The sequence below is a fragment of the Microtus oregoni genome, unplaced genomic scaffold (genome assembly GCF_018167655.1).
Source record: "Microtus oregoni isolate MIOR12 unplaced genomic scaffold, Mior012 000030F_ref0000283, whole genome shotgun sequence".
NCBI lineage: Eukaryota > Metazoa > Chordata > Mammalia > Rodentia > Cricetidae > Microtus > Microtus oregoni.
The window spans coordinates 18,880,166-18,900,709 of NW_024543089.1; the positions used below are offsets into that span (position 1 = coordinate 18,880,166).

The following is a 20,544-nucleotide window of genomic DNA, read 5'->3' on the forward strand; positions in this document are numbered from 1 at the left end:
TAAATTATAGGGAAAAAAGACCCCTTAAAACTATTATCTTAATTCCTACATTACCAATTAAGAAATTTTGCCCTAAAGTGTGAATGCTTCTCTGCAATTCTCCACAAATCATTATTAATAAGATAATAGTGCAGAAAAATTAGTAGGGAGTTCATTTGATTTTTTTCCTCCCTAAAGGCTGGCTTTAGTGAGAAAATTTATCTACATTTCAATTCTAATGCACAGTGAATGATAAATGAACTGTGTGGAATAAAGGACATGACATTGCTGTGCCTCAGATTTCTATTTTCTTTCATCAGAATATTCTGCCTCACAAAGTTCATAGCTCAGTGCCTGTCCCCGTACAAGGAATAGATAAATGGACCTCAGCAGTCTAAAGAACTCAAGTTCAGGACATGACTCAAAACAAGCGGAAAGAACTGATGTGCGAGGGGCAAGGACAGCCAGAAGGCTGCTGTGCTGCTGTTTTGCTTTCTTTCTCTATCCAGTTTATCTGCTCTGGTTCATTCTACACAGGAAGAGCAATAGCAAAGCTATTTTACCTTGCTTTGATGGCCAGATTCAATGGCTGCAGGACCAGAAACAGTGGAAAGATATGTGCCCTGAAGCTGAGAGCTGAAGGAGAGAAAAACACATTAGCCTTCACCGCTTCCTCCCTGCTCTGACTGCACTCGCTTGTGTATTGTTTGAAGAATAGGTTCCTTATCCAGACAACCTCCTGTATGATCCGCATAGCAATGGCTATAAAACCCCGGTGGGTGACACATGTTGAATTGATACTGCTAAGGAAGTGCTTGAGTCAGAGGGGAGGAGAAAGGTTTGCATTTTTACAGTCCCCATGAAAAAAAAGTCAATTTGCTGTCACTGGTTACTTTTTTGAACCAGGGGAACATGGTGACTAAATCTGTCATCTGAGGTTGGAGATGAACACTTAAGGCTGAGGAGAGGGCAGTGCAAGAGACATCAAATTTAAAGAAAAGAAAATATGAAAGGCATCGACCCTCAGAGTTCAAGTAGCATAAAATGGGAAACACTGTCAGAAAAAAAATGTTTACAATTGCACTTTTTTTTTCTTTTTTTTTTTGCTATTAAACCTTGGCTTTTCCTGAGCAGGATGATAGCAAACTAAGACAATAAATTACTAGCATCAAGAATAAATTCTGTTTTAGATAACAAAGTAATTGCTAGTAGTCATTAGCTAAACATAGGAGAGTACAAATAAATATGAGGTTATCTCTATTTTCTAGGACATTAAAAAATTAATAGAGCAAAAATATATTCTGGAAGTTAACAAAGACAGGTTATTCTCTTTTTTGATGTTAGTAATAAGCACACCATAGAAAACAGCAAAGCACAAAATGTGAAATTCTCTACTTGTCTGTTGTGAATTTTGAAAACATTTAGCCAATAAATGCTAGTGAGCTAACATATACACTAGAATATAACCAGTTTCTCTAAAAATAGCTATACCACGACAGAAAAAAGGAAACTGTATTTAATTAGAATGCTTAGTATTTTATTTGTCTATTTTTTAAAATCTCACCTGGAAATATACATTCACAGCTGTTGTTGGTATACTGAGGCAGTGGGCATTAATGGGGGGGGCACACACACAAATAATTTAGATTGATAAAATCTAACTTCACACTGTGCGCTATATTGAATATAGAGGAACTGTGGCTGTAATTACTCTGGTCATTTAAACTCTTTCAGGAACTCATAGTGAAATGTTTTAATGGTGAGCAATTTCTGTTGCTAAAAACAAACAAAACAAACAAATAATACGAACCCCAAACTCAAGGTTTGAGAAATATGACCCAGTTGGTATTATGCCTGCTTTGTGAGCAGGAGGAGCTGACTTCAGTGCCTGGAATTCATGGGCATGATGTCTGTCCTTTGGTTTGGAAGACACATAAATCCTCGGGGTTTCCTGGCCAGTCAGTCTAGCCTTTCCGGTGACAACCTAAAATGTGACAGATTCTGTCTTAATAAACGGTGGCATCTGATGAAATATACCTGAAGATGGTATTCTAACCTTCACATACACGCATGCGTATGTACACACACACACACACACACACACACACACACACACACTCACAAATTCCTGATGCAAAACCATCACTTTTTCTTATGCACAGTGAACACAATAGTACGAATTTTATGCCAGTGCAGAGAATGTCATAGTCTCACATCATGCTATTATCACTGAGAAAGTACAGAAAACAAATCACAGCAACGCCGAGATACTAACTACAAGCCCTCCGGGAATGTATGTGGCCAGGCTCCTCTCTGGAGAACCTCCAACCACCAGATTGCACCCACAGCAAACTCTTACTGCCCTGAGGACCCAGCCTTTGTCTGCCCTATAGAATAAAAAGCCCAAGCTCAGAAAGTGAAATCCCACCAGTCCCTGAGCTTGCAATCAAACTAATCCCCACTCTGAAAAGCTCTTCAGCCACCCCAAGAGATTCTATATAAACCCTGTCTTCTCCTCGGTTCTCTGATGCTTCTCACCCAGCAGAGACAGTCATCCTGCTGAGATCTTCCCTTGCAAAATATCTCCTGTATGAGGTTTGTTGTGCAGTGTGACTCTGTGGTATTCCTTGGCTCCTGATTGCCTGGATACCTTTTCCCTCAGAGCTGTAACACTTACACTAACACCTTCACATTGTGGGAAAAATGCCAAGATGACTTCAATCAAGCTTCTTCCCCGGGTGCACCACTACCAGCAGGCCATGCTGAGTCTTATGAGCACACCAAGTTATTAGCCTATGGCACTTGGAAGTGAAGACAAATCATGTTTTAGACATAGATCTCCAAGACTTTACTCACAGTTGGCTACTCAAAGATGTCACCTCATATACAGATTTAGTGCAAAACTGAATCCACTACCCATTCACTACTAAGTTAAAAATTCCAATATTGCTTATTTTTCTGAATTCCATATATGCCCAGCATATTTTGATCGTATTAATTCCCCTTCCCCCATTTCCAATCACTTCTTACTAATTATGAATCATCAAGCTAAAAATAAAAACCTAGAATTAGTATTAAAATAAATGAAAAATTGACAACACCTCTCTCAGGAATGCATCATGATTTCCTTTATGCATAAATCACATACCAGCTCACTGACCTGAAAAGCAGATTGGTGGAGTATCCCACTGGACTGAGAGAGTCCAGGCAGCTTCTAAAAGTTCTCACTTAAACCTAAAGAGTAGTTTAGATACTCAAATTGGTTAATATGATTTTCTTTCAAATGCTAGAAATTTTATGCGTGTTGATTATGCACACATGTGTATGTGTAGGCTGTGTTAGTGTGCATGATTCACGTCCATTATCATGCACAGAAGATGCTAGGGCCTTTCCTCTATTTCCCTTCACATTTTGAGACAAGGTCTCTCATTTATTGAAGACCACTATTTTGCTAAGGCTGGCTAGGCAGCAAGCTCCTGGGATTGGTTTGTTGTCTTTCCCCAAAGCTGGAGTTATACATGTACACAGTCACTCCTAGCTTTAATGTCAGGGCTAGGGATTTGAGCTTACATTGTCTTTGGTTACTATTTTAGTTTTAATTTTGTGCATGTGCATACATGTGAGTGTGTAGCTGTGAGTTTGATTATTCTTGGAGGCCAGAAAATGATATTGGAATCTCTGTAGCAGTAGTGAGCAGATTGATGCAGGTGCAGGGAACTAAACTCAGGTGGTCTGCAGGGGCAGTCCTTGTTCTTAACCACCGAACCATCTCTTCAACCTCTCAACAAAGGTTCTCGTTTTTGCAGGTGCTCTAAGTCACTGGGCCATCTCCCCAGGTCCCTGATTAACATAATTTTAACATACAACATGTTTCCCAAAGAAAGGAAACTTCCTAGCTGCCTGGTCCATTGTGCATATGTGAATCTACTTATGGAAAGCATTAGAGTTGAGATAAAGTCCACTAATATTAACTGGAAAGCATTCCTTATAATACCACAATAAAATGAACAGTTGCCAATGCAATTTAGCATTTTTTATTGACTGAAATGAAAGACATTTTCTGAAATCATCTCAAGTCTTCAGAAAGACTAAGATATCAGCAGTAACTAAAACAGTATATTGACAGGGGATTACAATGTAAAACTTAATGCAAAATGAGGCACAGATAAGAATTTTATATTATCTTTTATAAGACTTGTATTTTTAGGTTACCAGTACATATTTAATGTAATATTTCTAAACACAATTCGGAAAAAAAAGAGAAACAAACAGCACTTCATAATTCAGACCAACAGACAATGGAACAAAAAAGGCCTCCAACTATCCATGTCACAAAATACTGTCTCACTACAACAACAACAACAAAATCATGCCTGATGAGTAATTCAGATTTGAAATTAAAGGATCAAACACCTTGCCAGTAAAGTAACATTTAAAAATTATTATATATTACACTTCATTTGCAAATCCTAATTTCTTGGAAGGTTTCAAAATACACATTGCTAATATTTTAAACACATCCTTCCTTCTACTTCAGAAGTTACATATTTGCATATTCCAACGCTGAATTTCAGCCTGATGTTTTGGCTAGACAGCCGTGTTTTGCAAAGCACACGCATTAGCATCACTTTGGCAAGGGGAATCAGTCAAACCCAGACGCATCTGCAGGAGGTGGGTTGAGTGCGGGTCTCCTCAGTTTGGCAGATCCACATTCTGAAGGATGAGAGCCACGCGGCTTGGAATGTACACCTGTCAACACAATCACATCGGTGTAATTGGAAGAAATTTTGAACATGCTGTCATAACATCACAGTGACAGAGACACCATGCAGTTTCGCATAGGATTAAGGTTACAGTGAAGGCTCAAGGATTAAGGTTAAGCCATCAGAAGGCTCAAGCAATCGAAAGCTATTACAACATTCACCACTAGAGGGCTCCATACTATTTACAAAAGATGAAGTTCCTCACAGGAATGATGTAAGGGCTCTCTCCTAAACCTCTTCGCTATTAGGTGCTGCAGAAGGGCTGCCTGTATTTCACAAGGTTGTGATTAGAAAAATAAATGCAACAACCGGGTACTCAAAAGAACATTGCTTTTCACTAAGACAATATATAATCGTGCTATTTCTTAAAAAATTAAGAAAAACTAGAATGCAACATAAGGGATTCTAAGTGTATCAGAACTTGTCTCAAGGTAACCCAATTTTAAAAAGAAAGAGATGGGGGTAGGGAGGAGGGAGAGAGAGAGAGAGAGAGAGAGAGAGAGAGAGAAAGAGAGAGAAGAGGAAAACATGAAAACAAAATAAAGACCCCTCCTTTGAGATAGCCCCTTGGAACCTTCGAATCTCCTCTGCTTTGTGCAATCTTAGCTCAGTCCCTGCCTCTCACCACCTCCATCACAGCCTCCTGCTGCAGGAATCTGTATGTTCCTCTCGGTCTTGTCTAGAATATATTTTATGTTCTGAACTCTTTGCTCGGCTGGTCTTACAGCCCTCAGACCTTAATAGACCTTACAACCCTTAGGCCCTGGCCAGGTTTTCCCGGGATAATCGCAGATACAGAATGTTCCCCACTCCAGCAGCCATTTAGTGCCTTCTGAGTCCTTCATATATAATTTGTGATTTTCTTTTGTTTTAGTTTTTTTCTATCTTTTTCAGATATCTATTTTTCCTACAGGACCAGGAGCTTTCTAGAAGCAGGGGTTAACTACTCTCTCCTAATTCCTCACAGCTATGGGTGCTAACAGGAAGGGAGGGCACCAGTAATGGCTGCACAAAAGAACAGGTAACTAGCGGAGGAACAGCAGTGGCTTCCCAAAGCCCTCTAATGCAGCTACTCATAAAACAAGTTGTATAAAATTAATAACCAATGAACTGTGAGACTTGATTTATTCCATATACACTTAAGTACTAGCAATGTAAATAATAAAAATAATATTATAGATTACTGAAGTCATTGTGAGACTTCTCTCCATGTCTTTGTTAATTATTTTACCATTCAGTCATTTTATCTCTACGTGAACACTTGTCTGCGAGTTTTTAAAAAACATCTTTTTATAGTTTATAACCAACATTAAAGCCACAAAAAATGATTTTATAAGAAAATTTAAAATGTCAAATGTACCTTAATTTGCAACTGGCCTCACTATATTTTAAGATATCCACAGTAAAGAATTTTAACAATGTATTTTCCATACAAAAGAAGCAAGACAGACCTATGGGAACTGGCTAGTTTTAAATATTAAAGCACAATCCATTTTAGAAGATGAGTTGAGGGAGGGATGGAGAAGGAGAACAATGAAAGAGATATCTTGATAGACGGGTCATTATGGGTTATGAGGTTAGGGAGAAACCTTTTGCCTGTGAATCTCCCAGGAATCCACAGGACAACCTCTGCTAAGACTCCTAGCAATAATGGGGAGAGCAACTGAGCCAGTCTTCCCCTGTAATCAGATGAGTGACTACCCTAATTGTCATCAAAGAACCTTCAGCCAGTAACTGACGGAAGCCCATGTAGAGTTCCACAGCCAAGCACTGGGCCGAGTTCTGCGAGTCCAGTTCAAGGGAGGGAAGAGGAATTATAGGAGCAAACAAAGGCAAGATCATGACAGAGAAATCCACAGAGACTGCAGACCTGAGCTTGTGGGAGCCCATGGACTCTAGACCGACAGCTAGGGAACCTGCATGGGACCAACCTAGGCCCTTTGCATCTGGGAGACAGATGTGTAGCTAGGTCGATATGTGGGATCCCTAACTGTGGGAACAGGACCTGTCCCTGGTGCATGAGCTGGCGTTTGGAACCTATTCTCTATGGTGGGATGCCTTGCTCAGCCTTGATGCAGGCAGGGAGGACCTTGTTCCTGCCTCAACTTGATATGCCATGTTCTGTTGACTCCTATGGAAGACCTTACACTTTCTCCTTTCTGAATGGAGATGGGAGAAAGAGGTGGGGTGAGAGAATGGGAGGAGAGGAAAGAGGGGAAACTGTGACTGGTATGTAAAATACATTTAAAAACTAATAAAAAATAAAATTATATTAAGAATGAAATGGCTGGAGGTCAGAATTTCCAATCTTTCCTTAAATGTAACAGTGATTTGGAAAGTATTATTCATCTGATAAAATTTTCACAAACGATAACAGCCATTATTTTGTTTGTTGTCACAATCTGATTTGCAATCAAGTATTTTAAAAAAGATAAATATTCATCCCTGTATAATTACATGTGGAGAAACCAAGTATTTCAATGCCACAGCCTGATTACCTATAATTTATACATTGTCTTAATGTCTATTGATTTTTAAACCCTATTAGAATTTAGCTACTACTGTAACCCATTTCATCTAAAAAGTGTATTCTTTTTGACTAAGACACAGATATTAAGGTAAGATGTAGAAAATTGTTTCAGCAAAGGGAAGCTGGAGGTATCTATGAGGAAAGAAGGATAGTCTGCTCTGTGGATCGAGAAAGATCAGTCCTAGGAACTGTGAACTTCCACAGTGAAGCCACAGACAAAAGAAACAGATCAAAGCAAAAGAGAAGAAACAAAAGGGACCAATAGCCAGGAAAGTTCATTTCCTTTTTTAAACATCCTAAGCACAATTTTAGATAGCAATCTGTCCCTCTGAGGGGCAAACATATAAGAGGTTGCCCATGTGTTATGATTGCTGTTACTGAGTTTGACTAATAGGTAAGATAGGAGGTTCTGCCATGAACTACCTTAAATCAAAGACCAATCTAAATTTCTATCTAGCTCCAGAAATCAGACACAAACATTTCACATTCTTCTCCCTCAAAATCACTCTGAGAAGATAGTGTCCCATAATACCAGTGACAGGAACCCAGCAGTTCATGTCTTCTGAAGAAGTGGCAATGAGACACATTAATCAGACTGGGGACAAATAATGATTGGTCCGTCTCAGTGTACAGCACAGTGATACATCAGAAGAGGTCCACTCAATCTCTTATTTGGATTCCAGGCAATTACAGTAGCTACTGCTTGATTCATATCTTCATAGTGATTTATCGATGGAATATAATTAACAACTATGATTTCTAAAAAGGCACCTTCCTTTGGAACCTTTGATATTTCCTCGAGCTCAAATTTAAGAATTGAAGACAAGAGAATAAAAGAAGCTCAAGTTTGCAATACATGCATTGGCTTTTCCATTTTGACATTAAATGATTAAAAATGTTCTGGGAATTCTCATCCAACGATGCTGACCATTTTATGCAAGGAAATTTATGACCCCAATTCTAGTCACACTGACAGACTTCAACACTATCTCTTCAAAGCTCTTCAGCTGGCAGTCACTCGATATCTTTGACAGGAATGTTGTGTAATCACGCTATTTTTTCTGCTCCGTTAATGACCACATGTGTTTCTGTTGCGCTGAAGCCTCTGTGCTCTAAGCAGCATAGTTTTGTTTTTCCCACATAAAGCGATTTTTCTCCATTCTAGCTAATCACAAATTTTTGAGTCTTATTCTTTATTGGGTTTCTTTGTATGTAAATCAATTTTCTTGGAGGTTCGGAAAAGACTACCAATTATACTAAAGGCTGAAGATAATCAGTGCTAATCCTTACGATGAGATCATTAAAAACATGAACAAATTTTGGGTCTCTAAAACTTACTACATAAATACTAGCTCTATAACTCTCATCTCCCTATTTACATTCCAAAAGGTTTTGATCTGTATGGCAAGAGGAGAGACACAGACATAAGCAGATTTAAACATAAATGTGTAATCATGTTTAAATATAGCTAACATCTTGGTATACACATTCAGAAAAAAATTTAGTATGTATGTTATAGACCATATGTACTCTAAAACACATCTGAATAGACATTCAGCCTTACTCATATTACAGTGAGGGCCACATAAAGAACAAATGAGACAATGTAATACATGTCTATCAAGTTTATTGTCTAGCCATAGTCATACTGACCTAAATTAAAGCAAAGAGCATTGAAATCATTGATTGTCAAATGCATGTTAATCATCAGCTATTTTGACTATTCATAAAGATTTAACTACTACAGTAACCACTAGCGTGGCTCAAAACTCCGTGACCACATCGTGATCCATGATGTCAGCCAGCCTCTGTTATTCTTCTTTATGATCATAAAAGAGTTGTGAAATTAATTACATAATTTTTGGAAACATGGTGTCTAACACTTGCAATGATAACATTTGAAAATGTAGGCATAATGATGCACAGGGAATTTTAAAAAATATATTAGAAAGTGTGCTAAATTTAGCATCGTCCCATTCACATATATACTGGTAGGGCAAAAATACTCTTCACTGAAAAGTAGACTAGTCCTTTTAATAGTGGTTTTCCTTTTTCAAAGTGACAGTTAAGCTAATTTTATTTTTCATATACATATATGAGTTTACAAAGTGTGTGTTAAGAGTTAGGAGAAAAGTAATATATATATGTATGTGTATTTTAATTAATTTATGTTCATTCATTTATTTCCTATACATTAATATAGATAGGGCATACTAATTTAAAAATATTAAAACTAAACTCTAAGAAATATATATATATAAGTATTTTAATTAATTTATATTCATTCATTTATTTCCTATACATTAATATAGATAGGACATACTAATTTAAAAATACTAAGAAAACTAAACTCTAAGAATTGAGTGCTTTTTTTCCTAAAATAAGTAAATGCTTCTATAGACAGTGGCAAAGATATATTCCAAATGTTAAATTGTATTTTCTGTATTTATAGATGAGAGACAATAGAAATTACACCTTTGCAAGATTCCCCATTTAAACGAAAACCCTTGTGACTCCCCACATTTAGAATAGACACAAATACACTACTTGTTGGGAAGGAGCTGACAATGTAATTAAGGCCAAGCCTCCTGCTTTGGTATTATCTTCCTCACTGCCATTGACCTTGGTTGCAGTAAGGAAGCACATTTCTGTGGCCTTGTAGCCCCCATGCTCTCCTTTAAGCTGGAAAATTTGAATTTATGAGCCAGAGAAGGGAAAGGGAATCTATTCACCCAACACGTGCCAATTAACACAGAGGTTAACATACCAGTTCCTAGGTCAGAACACAATGCAGAGAGTGATTACGCTAAAATGGATCTCCCCCAGACCATCAGCACGACAGACTAGGGGAGTTCAGCCCTGTTAGGTCAGTAGTTGTGGGGTGCCCTGGCTTTCCAAATGTGTTTTGGTGGTTTTGTGAATCCAGTTAGCACTGGTTTCATGGTCTTGAGTAAGGAATCACAGGCAGCTCCCAGGCAGTGCCTGCTGATGCCGCAGGATGCAGGTGTATTTTAAGATTCCTCTGAGCTGTGTTTGCTGCTGTCTTTGAAAGCAGATTTGACACTTACTCAGCAGATCCCTGGATTATTGAGCTTGCACATTAAGCTTTAGCAAATGCTTGAACTGGTTATGACGGGCAGATTTCATGGAAGAGGGAAAGTTGTAGCCACTCTTCCTTTCATGACTTGGGGAGCACAGGACTCAGAAGTCACTTATTGGTGATTATATGCGTCAAAGTGCACCCAGGCACATTGTCAGAGTACACCCAGGAAGATTGTCACAGTGTACTCAGGGACAGTCACAGTGCACCCAGGAAGATTGTCACAGTGCACCCAGGGACATTGTCACAGTGCACACAGGGACATTGTCACAGTGCACCCAGGAACATTGTCACAGTGCACCTAGGGACATTGTCACAGTGCACCCAGGGACACTGTCACAGTGCACCCAGGAACACTGTCACAGTGCACCCAGGAAGATTGTCACAGTGTACTCAGGGACAGTCACAGTGCACCCAGGAACATTGTCATAGTGTACCCAGGGACATTGTCACAGTGCACCCAGGAACACTGTCACAGTGCACCCAGGAACACTGTCACAGTGCACCCAGGAAGATTGTCACAGTGTACTCAGGGACAGTCACAGTGCACCCAGGGACATTGTCACAGTGCACCCAGGAACACTGTCACAGTGCACCCAGGAACATTGTCACAGTGTACTCAGGGACATTGTCACAGTGCACCCAGGAACACTGTCACAGTGTACTCAGGGACATTGTCACAGTGCACCCAGGAACATTGTCACAGTGCACCCAGGGACATTGTCACAGTGCACCCAGGGACATTGTCAAGAACTGGACTGGATTTCAGTACTCATTAATCCATTTAAGGAGGTTCACTGTAATGAAGCAATCCTGTGACAGATGTTTTGTTTACATCATTTTCTATTCCCTGTCCTTTACCCTAATTGTCTAACAGAATTGTGAAGAACCAACTTGTTTGTGTGTGTATGTGTGTGTATTTCCTCTTGGGCTCCCTCCTAGCCTCTTTCTCTGCCCCTGAATACTGTAGATGGACACTTTCTAAGTATATGAACTGTGACACTACAGACACTGTTCTGAGGAAGGGAGGCTCCCCAAGCCTTGCTGACTGAGGTGGATCACAGCTGCAGTGTGCAGAACCCTTAGACTTTGATTCTGCGCATGTGTATATTACTGAGACCAAGGGGGAAGGGACAGTCTTCATTCCACCTGCTGATTTAGAAGCTGTGTTTCAGGTCTGCTAGATCCCTTCAAATAGAGCTTAAAACGTAACCTGATTGCCACAACCCCTGGCTTGTTGACTGGTTTTAACCATTTCAGAATATTTTTCTCCTAAAAAACTGAATAGTTTTCAAAATCTTTTCTATCTACAGCAAAGAGTTGAGCGCATCTCAATGGAAGTAACTTCCTGCCCCTTGGGTTTGTAACCAAGCACCCTCAAGGCACTTAGTGCCCTTGAAATGTTCAAGATAGAAAATGACACCCATGAGATATCATTTGAACACATGACCAGAAAGACCACAAAGCTTGGCCCTGTTAATGGGCTGTGCTTCCTAAGAGTCTCTTGCCTTAGAGCGGCTAGTCCTATACATCCTCATGTACAGGTGAGGGAAGGAGCTATGCACAGCAAGTGGCAGACAGGGCAGTGGATTCCAGGTCTCTTCCATGACATTTGTCATCATTTCACTCTCGCAGCAGAACCTCTCTGTAGAAGAACTCTGTTGAGATATTAGAACCTTTGACAATTTTATCTACAAAAGAAGGTTGGCTAAATCTTTCCAACTCCTCCTGTCAAATTCGAGTGGATAAGGTTCAGTTTTACTATGGCAGGCTGCAGCTTCTCGGGTTCCTCGTTGAGCTGAATCATCTTGCTAAAGCCCTCAGGAGTTTTTTACCCTTTTGGTTATCCCACATCTTCTGGGTAACTGTCTCGCTCACTTACGGATCTATTGTTATCAATTGCATTGCGCATGTCACAACTGAATGCCCTGACAAGCTACAGCTGTAGCTCTTCAAAAGTGGCTAGTACCCACATGAGCCCTCTCTCTTAGCCAGGGGGACACTGCCTCTGTACCCACCTATGCCTACACCAGAGCTATTAAGACACACTCATAAACACATAAGACCAGCAGCTGAGTCTGTCTAGCCGCTGTGCTTACATCGCTGCTCAGTTGTCATTGTTGTGGTCTTTTCATTTACTTTAGGATTAATCCACTCCGCGCATAATATAGTACCACTAGTTCAAGTGGTAGGGTATAGTATAAAAATGGAATCCAAGGGTACCATACAGATGTTAATGCTCAACTTAAGAACTTTTAAGAAAGTGAACAAATTTATAAAATCTGCTGACTTGATATGATATATCCACATATTAGTTAGATATCTCCTGATGTCATGAAGGGAAGAAAATATCTCTCACAGTGAAGGGGAATGATGGATACCTGAGAGATTCATAGAGAGAGAGAGAGAGAGAGAGAGAGAGAGAGAGAGAGAGAGAGAGAGGAAATGGCAAGGCAGGCACATGATCAGCCAGGCAAAGAAAATACGATTTATATGCAACCTAAGCCTACCGTATGGACAAAAATTATTAAGATAAGAATCCTTTACTATTTAAAATGTTGCTACACTTTACACCTTCTAAGAACTGATATAATATTTGAAGGCATCACCGTATCACCTGTTTCAACTCTGTAGTCTAACAAAACTTGTAAAATCAAAACCATTTCTCAATTACATGAATAATGCAGAGAAGCCAAAACTACAAAGAATCTAGGCCTTGATTTACTAGATGACAGAAAAGATATACACTTTTATTTCTTCAAGATGTTTTAAGTTAAAAATCATTAAACAGATAATAATGTAGAAATTCCTAAAAAAAAATGCAAACTTCCCCCTCAAGCCTATAGAAATAACTTAAATCCTACCAATATTCAAGTTTTTTTCCAATTGTATCCGAATATCCTTCAGTATTAGTTTCCTAGGACCAGTGTCTCTCAACACATTTTCTGTTTTCCCTGTCTTTGAGCCCCTGCTCCATGTTACCATTTAAAGAGGTGCTATTTTGAACAAAACTATAACTATAAAAAACAAAAAATTAAGTTAAATATAATGAAAACATCTTACTTACCAAGAGAGAATAGGGACGACCATTATGTTCAAAAGCCTCAGCAAAATAGTCAGTATTGTGGTCCAGTCTCTGGTGTCCTCCATATTCCGGGGCATCTGAATCTAGTACTATTTTGAATGTGCAGACATTAAGGAATTCACAACAGTGCAAAAGTGGAAGGAGACATTATGAATATACTCCGAACAATGGTAAAATATTATTTTACTGTGTACTCATTCCTTCTCAAAAATTGCAGAGGTTTCAAAGGGTTTCTAGATCTAGCCCCACATCCTGAACCTGAAAGGTCATGCATATACTTCATCCAGCCCATTGAGAGATCATGCAGCCTGACAAACACTCTCCTTTTCTCTGAAAGCAAACCATTCTTTAGCTGACAATCTGATTCTGAAGAGAAACAGGGTTAAGTGGAAATATTTTACCTAGAAAAACCACAAGGAATGCACTTACTATATAATTGTGATATACCATTTTATACCTAGTTACTTTGTGAGTTACATGTCTTTAAAATTCATTAACTGTATTATAAAATACTTTTATACATGCATGCATTAGACTTTTTCTTAATCCTCATTTGGAAGAACTTTTACTCCTTCCTCATCTTTGAATTCATGGAGCTTTTCAGAATCTGAATATCAGAGGGGCAAACAAAGACATGGACAAAGCATGATTGGGATATTTCCAGGTATAGCCTTACTCCAACTTCCTGGCTCTAGACTGCAGAGAGCTCTCAACACAGCACAAGCTGGGAAATGCATTGTCATTGTCACAGGTAGATCTTGTGGCAATCAAGGAATCTGCTATAATTAAATACCCAATCCTTCTCTTGAATTACCAAAGATTAAAGGGGTCTCCAGAATGCTAGCCCAGTGTCCTCTCAGGCTAATATCACCTATTTCACAGTGAGTTAAGAGCATGGATGTACTTACAGAAGGTAACTAAAGGTCTTTTACTAATCTAAGATGTCAAGAAATTGTACTTGACATTAAAATCTACAAGTAAAAACTTATCAGTACATAGAAAATTTGATCCTTCTAGGTCTTATAAAGAGCAAAGATAGTACTAAGGCATTTTAGCTTTCTCTTCCTGGAACATAAATGTTCAGTAACATTTGTACACTTTTTATAAAGTAAAAAGCTCCAAATATTGTGCATGTGAGCAATGATCAATGGTCCATCATTTCCATCCTTTTGAAACCTTGGTTTGGGAGCGAGATGCAGATGGATACCCCATAGGAAAGTTGCTCATGGCAGTGACTCTGTTTTGGTCAATCCAGGTCAGTCAGCTTTGACTCACATGGGTTCTAGTGTGCTCAAAGGAGCCGGGGGGGGTGGGGGAGGTGGAGGCTCAAGTGATGTGTTCTGGGCTCAGACATACATACACATTCTGAATTCAATGTACCTGAAATGACTAAGGCCGACTAATGAGATTTAGCATGAAATCCAGATGGTGAACATCACAAGGATGACGAAAAGGAAGTTGCATTCTCTTCTTCTAGTTTGTCACATCCTCAGATTGGTGTCTACAATGTCAAAATATGGAGAACAATGCCCCAGAATATGTTTTGATAACTACTGAATTAAATTATCAACAAACTACTAGTTAGCAACACAAATTGTGGTGAAGGCAACAAAAGGGAAGCATGTCTTCGATATCAGTAGCTGGATGAGGAACTACCAAATGGCAGCTGTATTTTAAGGGTTTCCCTGTGTGGACAGGTGTTATTTCAGGTGAGAGAGGATCCATATGCATTAGTCATTGTCTGAACACAGAATTGCTGTTTCTGTTTACTAAAATGCTAATCCATTGAAAAACTTAATAGTGCACCTTTGACTAAATATTTTCATAATCAATGATACAGAAAGAACAATAGTCACAGGAGGGCATATTTCTTTTTTTGACCTTGAAAGGGACCCTCATACTGGAAATTGTTACAATATACTTTGCATGTGTGTAATTTGTAGCCATAGAAGAAAAGTTTCTTTAAAAAAATTTTTAAACACAGAAGTTTCAAAATGCAAGCTATACTTATTTTTTCTGTTTTCTGATTTTTGGAAAAACTTCTTTTGTGCCCACTTTTGGAGTGACCCAGCTCTGTGTCTTTACTATCCAGGGAACACAACAAATTCCTTAAGGAAATGAAATTGAAAAATTGAAATTTATGGCCTGGCAATGCTGAACATGCATGGGCAGCCCATATATAGTGGTTCTTGTTCACATAGGGTTTCATGGTCTAAGTTGATGACCAGGTCTCTTCTTCAAAAGGGCACCAGATTTCATTACAGATGGTCGTGAGACACCGTGTGGTTGCTGGGAAATGAACTCAAGACCTTTGGAAAAGCAGGCAGTACTCTTGAGGCTGATCCATCTCTTCAGCCTCTTCTTAAGAAAATATAGTGCTTAAATTCAGAAGTTTCTACAAAGCGAAAAATTAAAAATAATAATTGGGAAGTCATGTTGTGGTTGTTATTTGCTCTGGCACGTTATTCAGGCATCAGGAATCTTTGCCTTTATAGGACTTTCTTCGACTTAGACTTAAGGCCTTAAGAAAAGGTTAGTAGAAATGCTTCCTTCATTTGCTGATTATAAATATTCTCCTTCTCAAGTATTCTCCTAATCCCTTTTAAATATATAAAGAATATAGTTTGAAAAATACAGTACAGATAATCTTAACTTAGTTCGAATTATCCTTCTTAATGTGCTTTCATATTAAATTAATAAAAAACTAATTTGTCCAGACACATCAACAGGCTGTTATTGACCATAGCTTCCTTCTCACACCTAGAAAAACTGCTTTCTTGTAAGATGTTCTCAATAAATCATTCAAACTGGCATCAGGACAATCCCAATTCACTAACAGGTGTTAGGCTGCAAATAGTAAGATTTTATATTAGAAAAATATGGAAAATTATCATTACTACCTCATACACTTACTACACATATAAAATAAACAAGAGAGCATAGAAAATACAGGAGTTGATTAAATGGTCTTAGTTTATATGTAATTCATACCTTATAAGGAGACTAGCCATACATATGTATGTCAGTGAGGTCGGAAGAGGAATACAGAGAGAGAGAGTCAAAGAGAAAGGTAGAGTTGACAGTCTCTCCATATAGAAACTGGACTAAGGTGTTAATATGTAATTTTTTGTGGATTAATTCTGATACTGCTACATATTTAAACCAAACATCATTTGACTAGCAAGAAATTCAATCTAGGAGTCAGAACTCAAGAACGAAGGTCAAACAAAAGGTCAAATCTGGCAAACCAATTACAAGGTTAACAATGCCCAAGGATAACAAGGTTGGGTAATTTCCAAAAGACATAGGCAGTCTAGAATTTAGAGCTAAACATGATAGAAGTAGACAATATGGAGCCTGGTGAACAATTGGTTAAAAGAAAAGGAGAAGAAGAGGGTAGTTCTGCCTTGCAACAGACAACTAGGGAAATGGTGGAACAGGTGCCAAGCAGAACTCAAGGGTAAACTTGACTGCCCCATCCTGCAGATGATTATACAGTTTATAGGAAATTCTAGCAGAGTGCTGTTGAATGCTCTTTCTTCCTCAGTTCTAAAGTTGACCTTCTAAACACAAGAAAGCCAGAGTAAATACAGTATGAGAAAATAATACAGGCTGTAAATGATAGATCTAAATTAGCATACTTAAAGATAATGTTTCCTACATTGTCAAAAGTTTATTCTCTTAGTTTTAGTTCCATTCTCCTTCACCTGCTCTCTCACTTTGGAACACAACATATTCTTTTCCTTGGTTAATTTTGGAAAAATGCAGTAAGGAAAAGAATAATAGAATTTTAAGTACAGATTTCTCTCTTCTATAAAAAGGGAGATGAAATAGGTTCCTACAAATTTGGATAGCATTTTAAATATTATGACTTCTTATTTTAAATTCAAGAGCTTCCTAAGTATTTCATATATCTATCAACAGGTTGAAGTAGATAAGACGTTTTAAGCATTATTTTATAATCTTTGTCCTTAAATTTAAACCAAGGAAGAGCCTATTCTGAAGGAGGCCTATACTAATAAGATTAAAGAACAGTGGAGCCATGAAAACTCTCAAATTCAATAGCTCTTCAAATACTTCAAAAGCTGCTGTGTTTGCTCAGCCACTTGATAAAGGGTCTGTTCCAAGTGTGAGCATTTCAGACAAGAAGGGCTATCATTTATATCATTCAGTGCCAAGCCTACTTCACTACCACTGATAGATCTGAAGAAATTTATCATAAGGTACAACCTCTGAGATTTCCAACTGAGTGACAGAAAGGGGGGTCCTCCAATGACTAGAGGACCATAAAGATGGCAGAGACAGTTACTTACCATATATATTTAACTGTCAGAAACCATAATTTTGAGACTTAATTTTCATAAATCTCTAGTAAAGAGAAACACATCACTACTGTACTGTTCTGAGTAAGGCACATCCCCCCAAAAGAAATGGTATAATGTGAAAAACAAACAATGGAACATTTATTTGAAAGTCAATTATATTTATATATACTTCTTCAATTAACACACTCATTTGATTGCAATTACAATAATTCAAAAGAGTTGAATGATGTCAGGAGAGAAACTTTATACCCAAGAGAGAAAAGCAATGTAAACACTCTAAGATCTACTCTAAGTAACTATGAGTAACCAAATGTTTACTTTGTAGAATAAGAACAGCTGGTGGGAAGCAAGAAAGGATTTAGGATTTTAATAGTTTGAAGATGACTACCTGGTATAGAATTTTCCATAATGTTCAAATATGATCGCTCCTATAACATTCACAAATTAGATTTTATCTCTTGACATGTATAATCCATAAAAATCTAAGGTCCATAGCTACAGAGCATCTGAACCAGATCTGCCCTTTCACTTTATAATGAGTTCAATTATAAACTTTATAAAATACCTAGAAGCCACAACTATCCTACTGTCTTTGGTCTCGTTCAAAATGCAGAGGCAGCAAAGGTTTGTGATGTGTTTGACATGTGTTATGTATGTACTTGTCTGTATGGGGTGATGATACACGTAAATACAGACCAGATTCAGGCATTTCTTTCTTTCTTCTTTCAAAATGCATTCTTGTAATCGAGTGTTCTCATATTTTAATTATTTTTTAAACCACTGATAAGAGACATATATGATTACTTTACATGAAAATTATGCATTTTGTATTTTTCTTAGACATCAATGAAAATAGCATTCTTCAATAGCACATAATTTCTAATATAAGTTTAGAGTAAGAATATGAAAAATAAATGGGAAATTTCCTTCTGAGTAAACTCAATTTTTTAAAATTTCATAAATCAAGAATGCAACTTTTCTATGGGAGAGTACTTTCTTAGTCTTATTAGCTCCAAATAATCATGGAGTCCTAGAAAAAAACAACATCTCCATGCTTGAGCTCCAAAGACATTCAAGTTTGAAAACAATGTCTTCATCAAAAATTTAAATAACCTCATATATGCCAAAAAGAAGCATATTTATACTTAAGCTAGGATGTACTTATTTCATCAACAAAAGTTTCTGGATTTAGACTGCAAAATAAACTCCAATTTCGGCAAGATTGATGCCTTCCTTATACACTCTAATTCTGTAAAATGTAAATATCAGCAAAGCAAGATCAAAGCATGTCTCGCTCAAATGCCATTATTCTCTATGTTAATTAATGGATAAATATAATTTGTGAAATACATTTCATAAAATTTTAGTTTATTCTTGGATATGCTTAAGGACAAACATTAGTAGATAACATATTGAATGACAACACAAAATGCCAAAGGCTATACAACTCCCTACAAATGGAAAAAGTGTTCTAAATACTTTACAGAACATTTCTGGCTATCCTATGTAGCCAGGTTTCATTATCTTGGATGATTTGTAATGTAAGCTAAAGAATTCACTGCTAATCAATAGCTTGAAAGAGGAACCAACAACAACAAAGCATCCGAAGTTCTGACTTATGTTTCCTCTAGAAATACACTCTGTCTATACCATCATTATCTACGTGCTGATAAATTCAGCTATCCAAAGAAGCAATAGCAATTATTTGGAACTTTAAAAGAAAAATAACATATCATTTTTGCCTGTAAATCAGAAACCTTATAATCAAAACCAGTTTGTACTATGCTCAAAAGAAAAACCCTAAAATAACAAAACTTTACCATGCTTTTAAACTAAAAGCTAATTTTCATTTTGAATATAAAGGAATGCTCTACCACAGACTGGAAAAGCAACTCAATGGGAAAGAGCTTTCTTCGCAAGTGTAAGATCTGAGATCTTATTGACAGTATCTACTAAAATCCTGGGTGAAGTACACCTATGTGTAAATCCAATGCTGGTAAATCAGGGAGAGTTAGAATCCAGGGGCTAACCTTGGCTTTAATACACCATTGCATCAGTGAGCTAATTAGCATCCTTAACAAATTTCACTTCGTTATCTGTAATACTTAAATGTTTACAACTATTTTATGATACTTATGGTAGATTTGTAATAGACACACTTTTGATAACAATAGTTAAATAAGTGCATGTGTAGGTTGAGACTGCTCTTTTGTTCCTGGCTGATCAGACACAAATAATCACACAAAAACTATATTAATTATAACACTGGTTGGCCTACAGCTTAGGCATATTTCTAGCAAACTCTTATCTTAAATTAACACATTTCTATTCATCTACATCACCATGAGGCTGTGGCCTTCAGAGTAAAGTTCCAACATGTACTTCTTCGGCAGCTACATGGCATCTCTCTAACTCTACCCACACTCTTTCTATACCTCTTCCAGCCTGACTATATTCTGCTCTGCTATAGGCAGAAGCAGCTTCTTTATTAACAAATGGTAATAAAACATATTTGCAGCATATAGAAGGGAATCCCATGTCATACATGTAAATGTAAAGCAATTATTTCTCAATAAAATAACTGATTTGCATGAGCCTTGGAATTAAAGACACCATTCATAATTCTTAGATAACAGGGATAAATGACCAATAGTATATTAAAGACATGACATATTTAAAAAATTTCATTATCAGCTTCATTGGTTATTTTTTTTTAGTAATTATACTTAAGCACAAAATACTAAAAATACTAGACAAAAATC

At 37.6% G+C, this 20,544-nt stretch overlaps 1 protein-coding gene across 1 annotated transcript in view; it reads right to left on the reverse strand.

Annotated features, from left to right (window-relative positions):
• Window positions 1-3,997: 3,997 nt before the first annotated feature.
• Window positions 3,998-20,544, reverse strand: part of Gbe1 (1,4-alpha-glucan branching enzyme 1) — a 247,403-nt gene continuing 230,856 nt past the window's right edge. The window contains exons 15-16 of the mRNA XM_041678667.1: window positions 13,440-13,557; window positions 3,998-4,728 (exon numbers count right to left, since the gene is read on the reverse strand). Of these exons, the coding sequence (XP_041534601.1) occupies window positions 4,672-4,728; window positions 13,440-13,557 (175 nt within the window). The 3' untranslated portion in view covers window positions 3,998-4,671. The remainder of the gene's footprint in view (window positions 4,729-13,439; window positions 13,558-20,544) is intronic.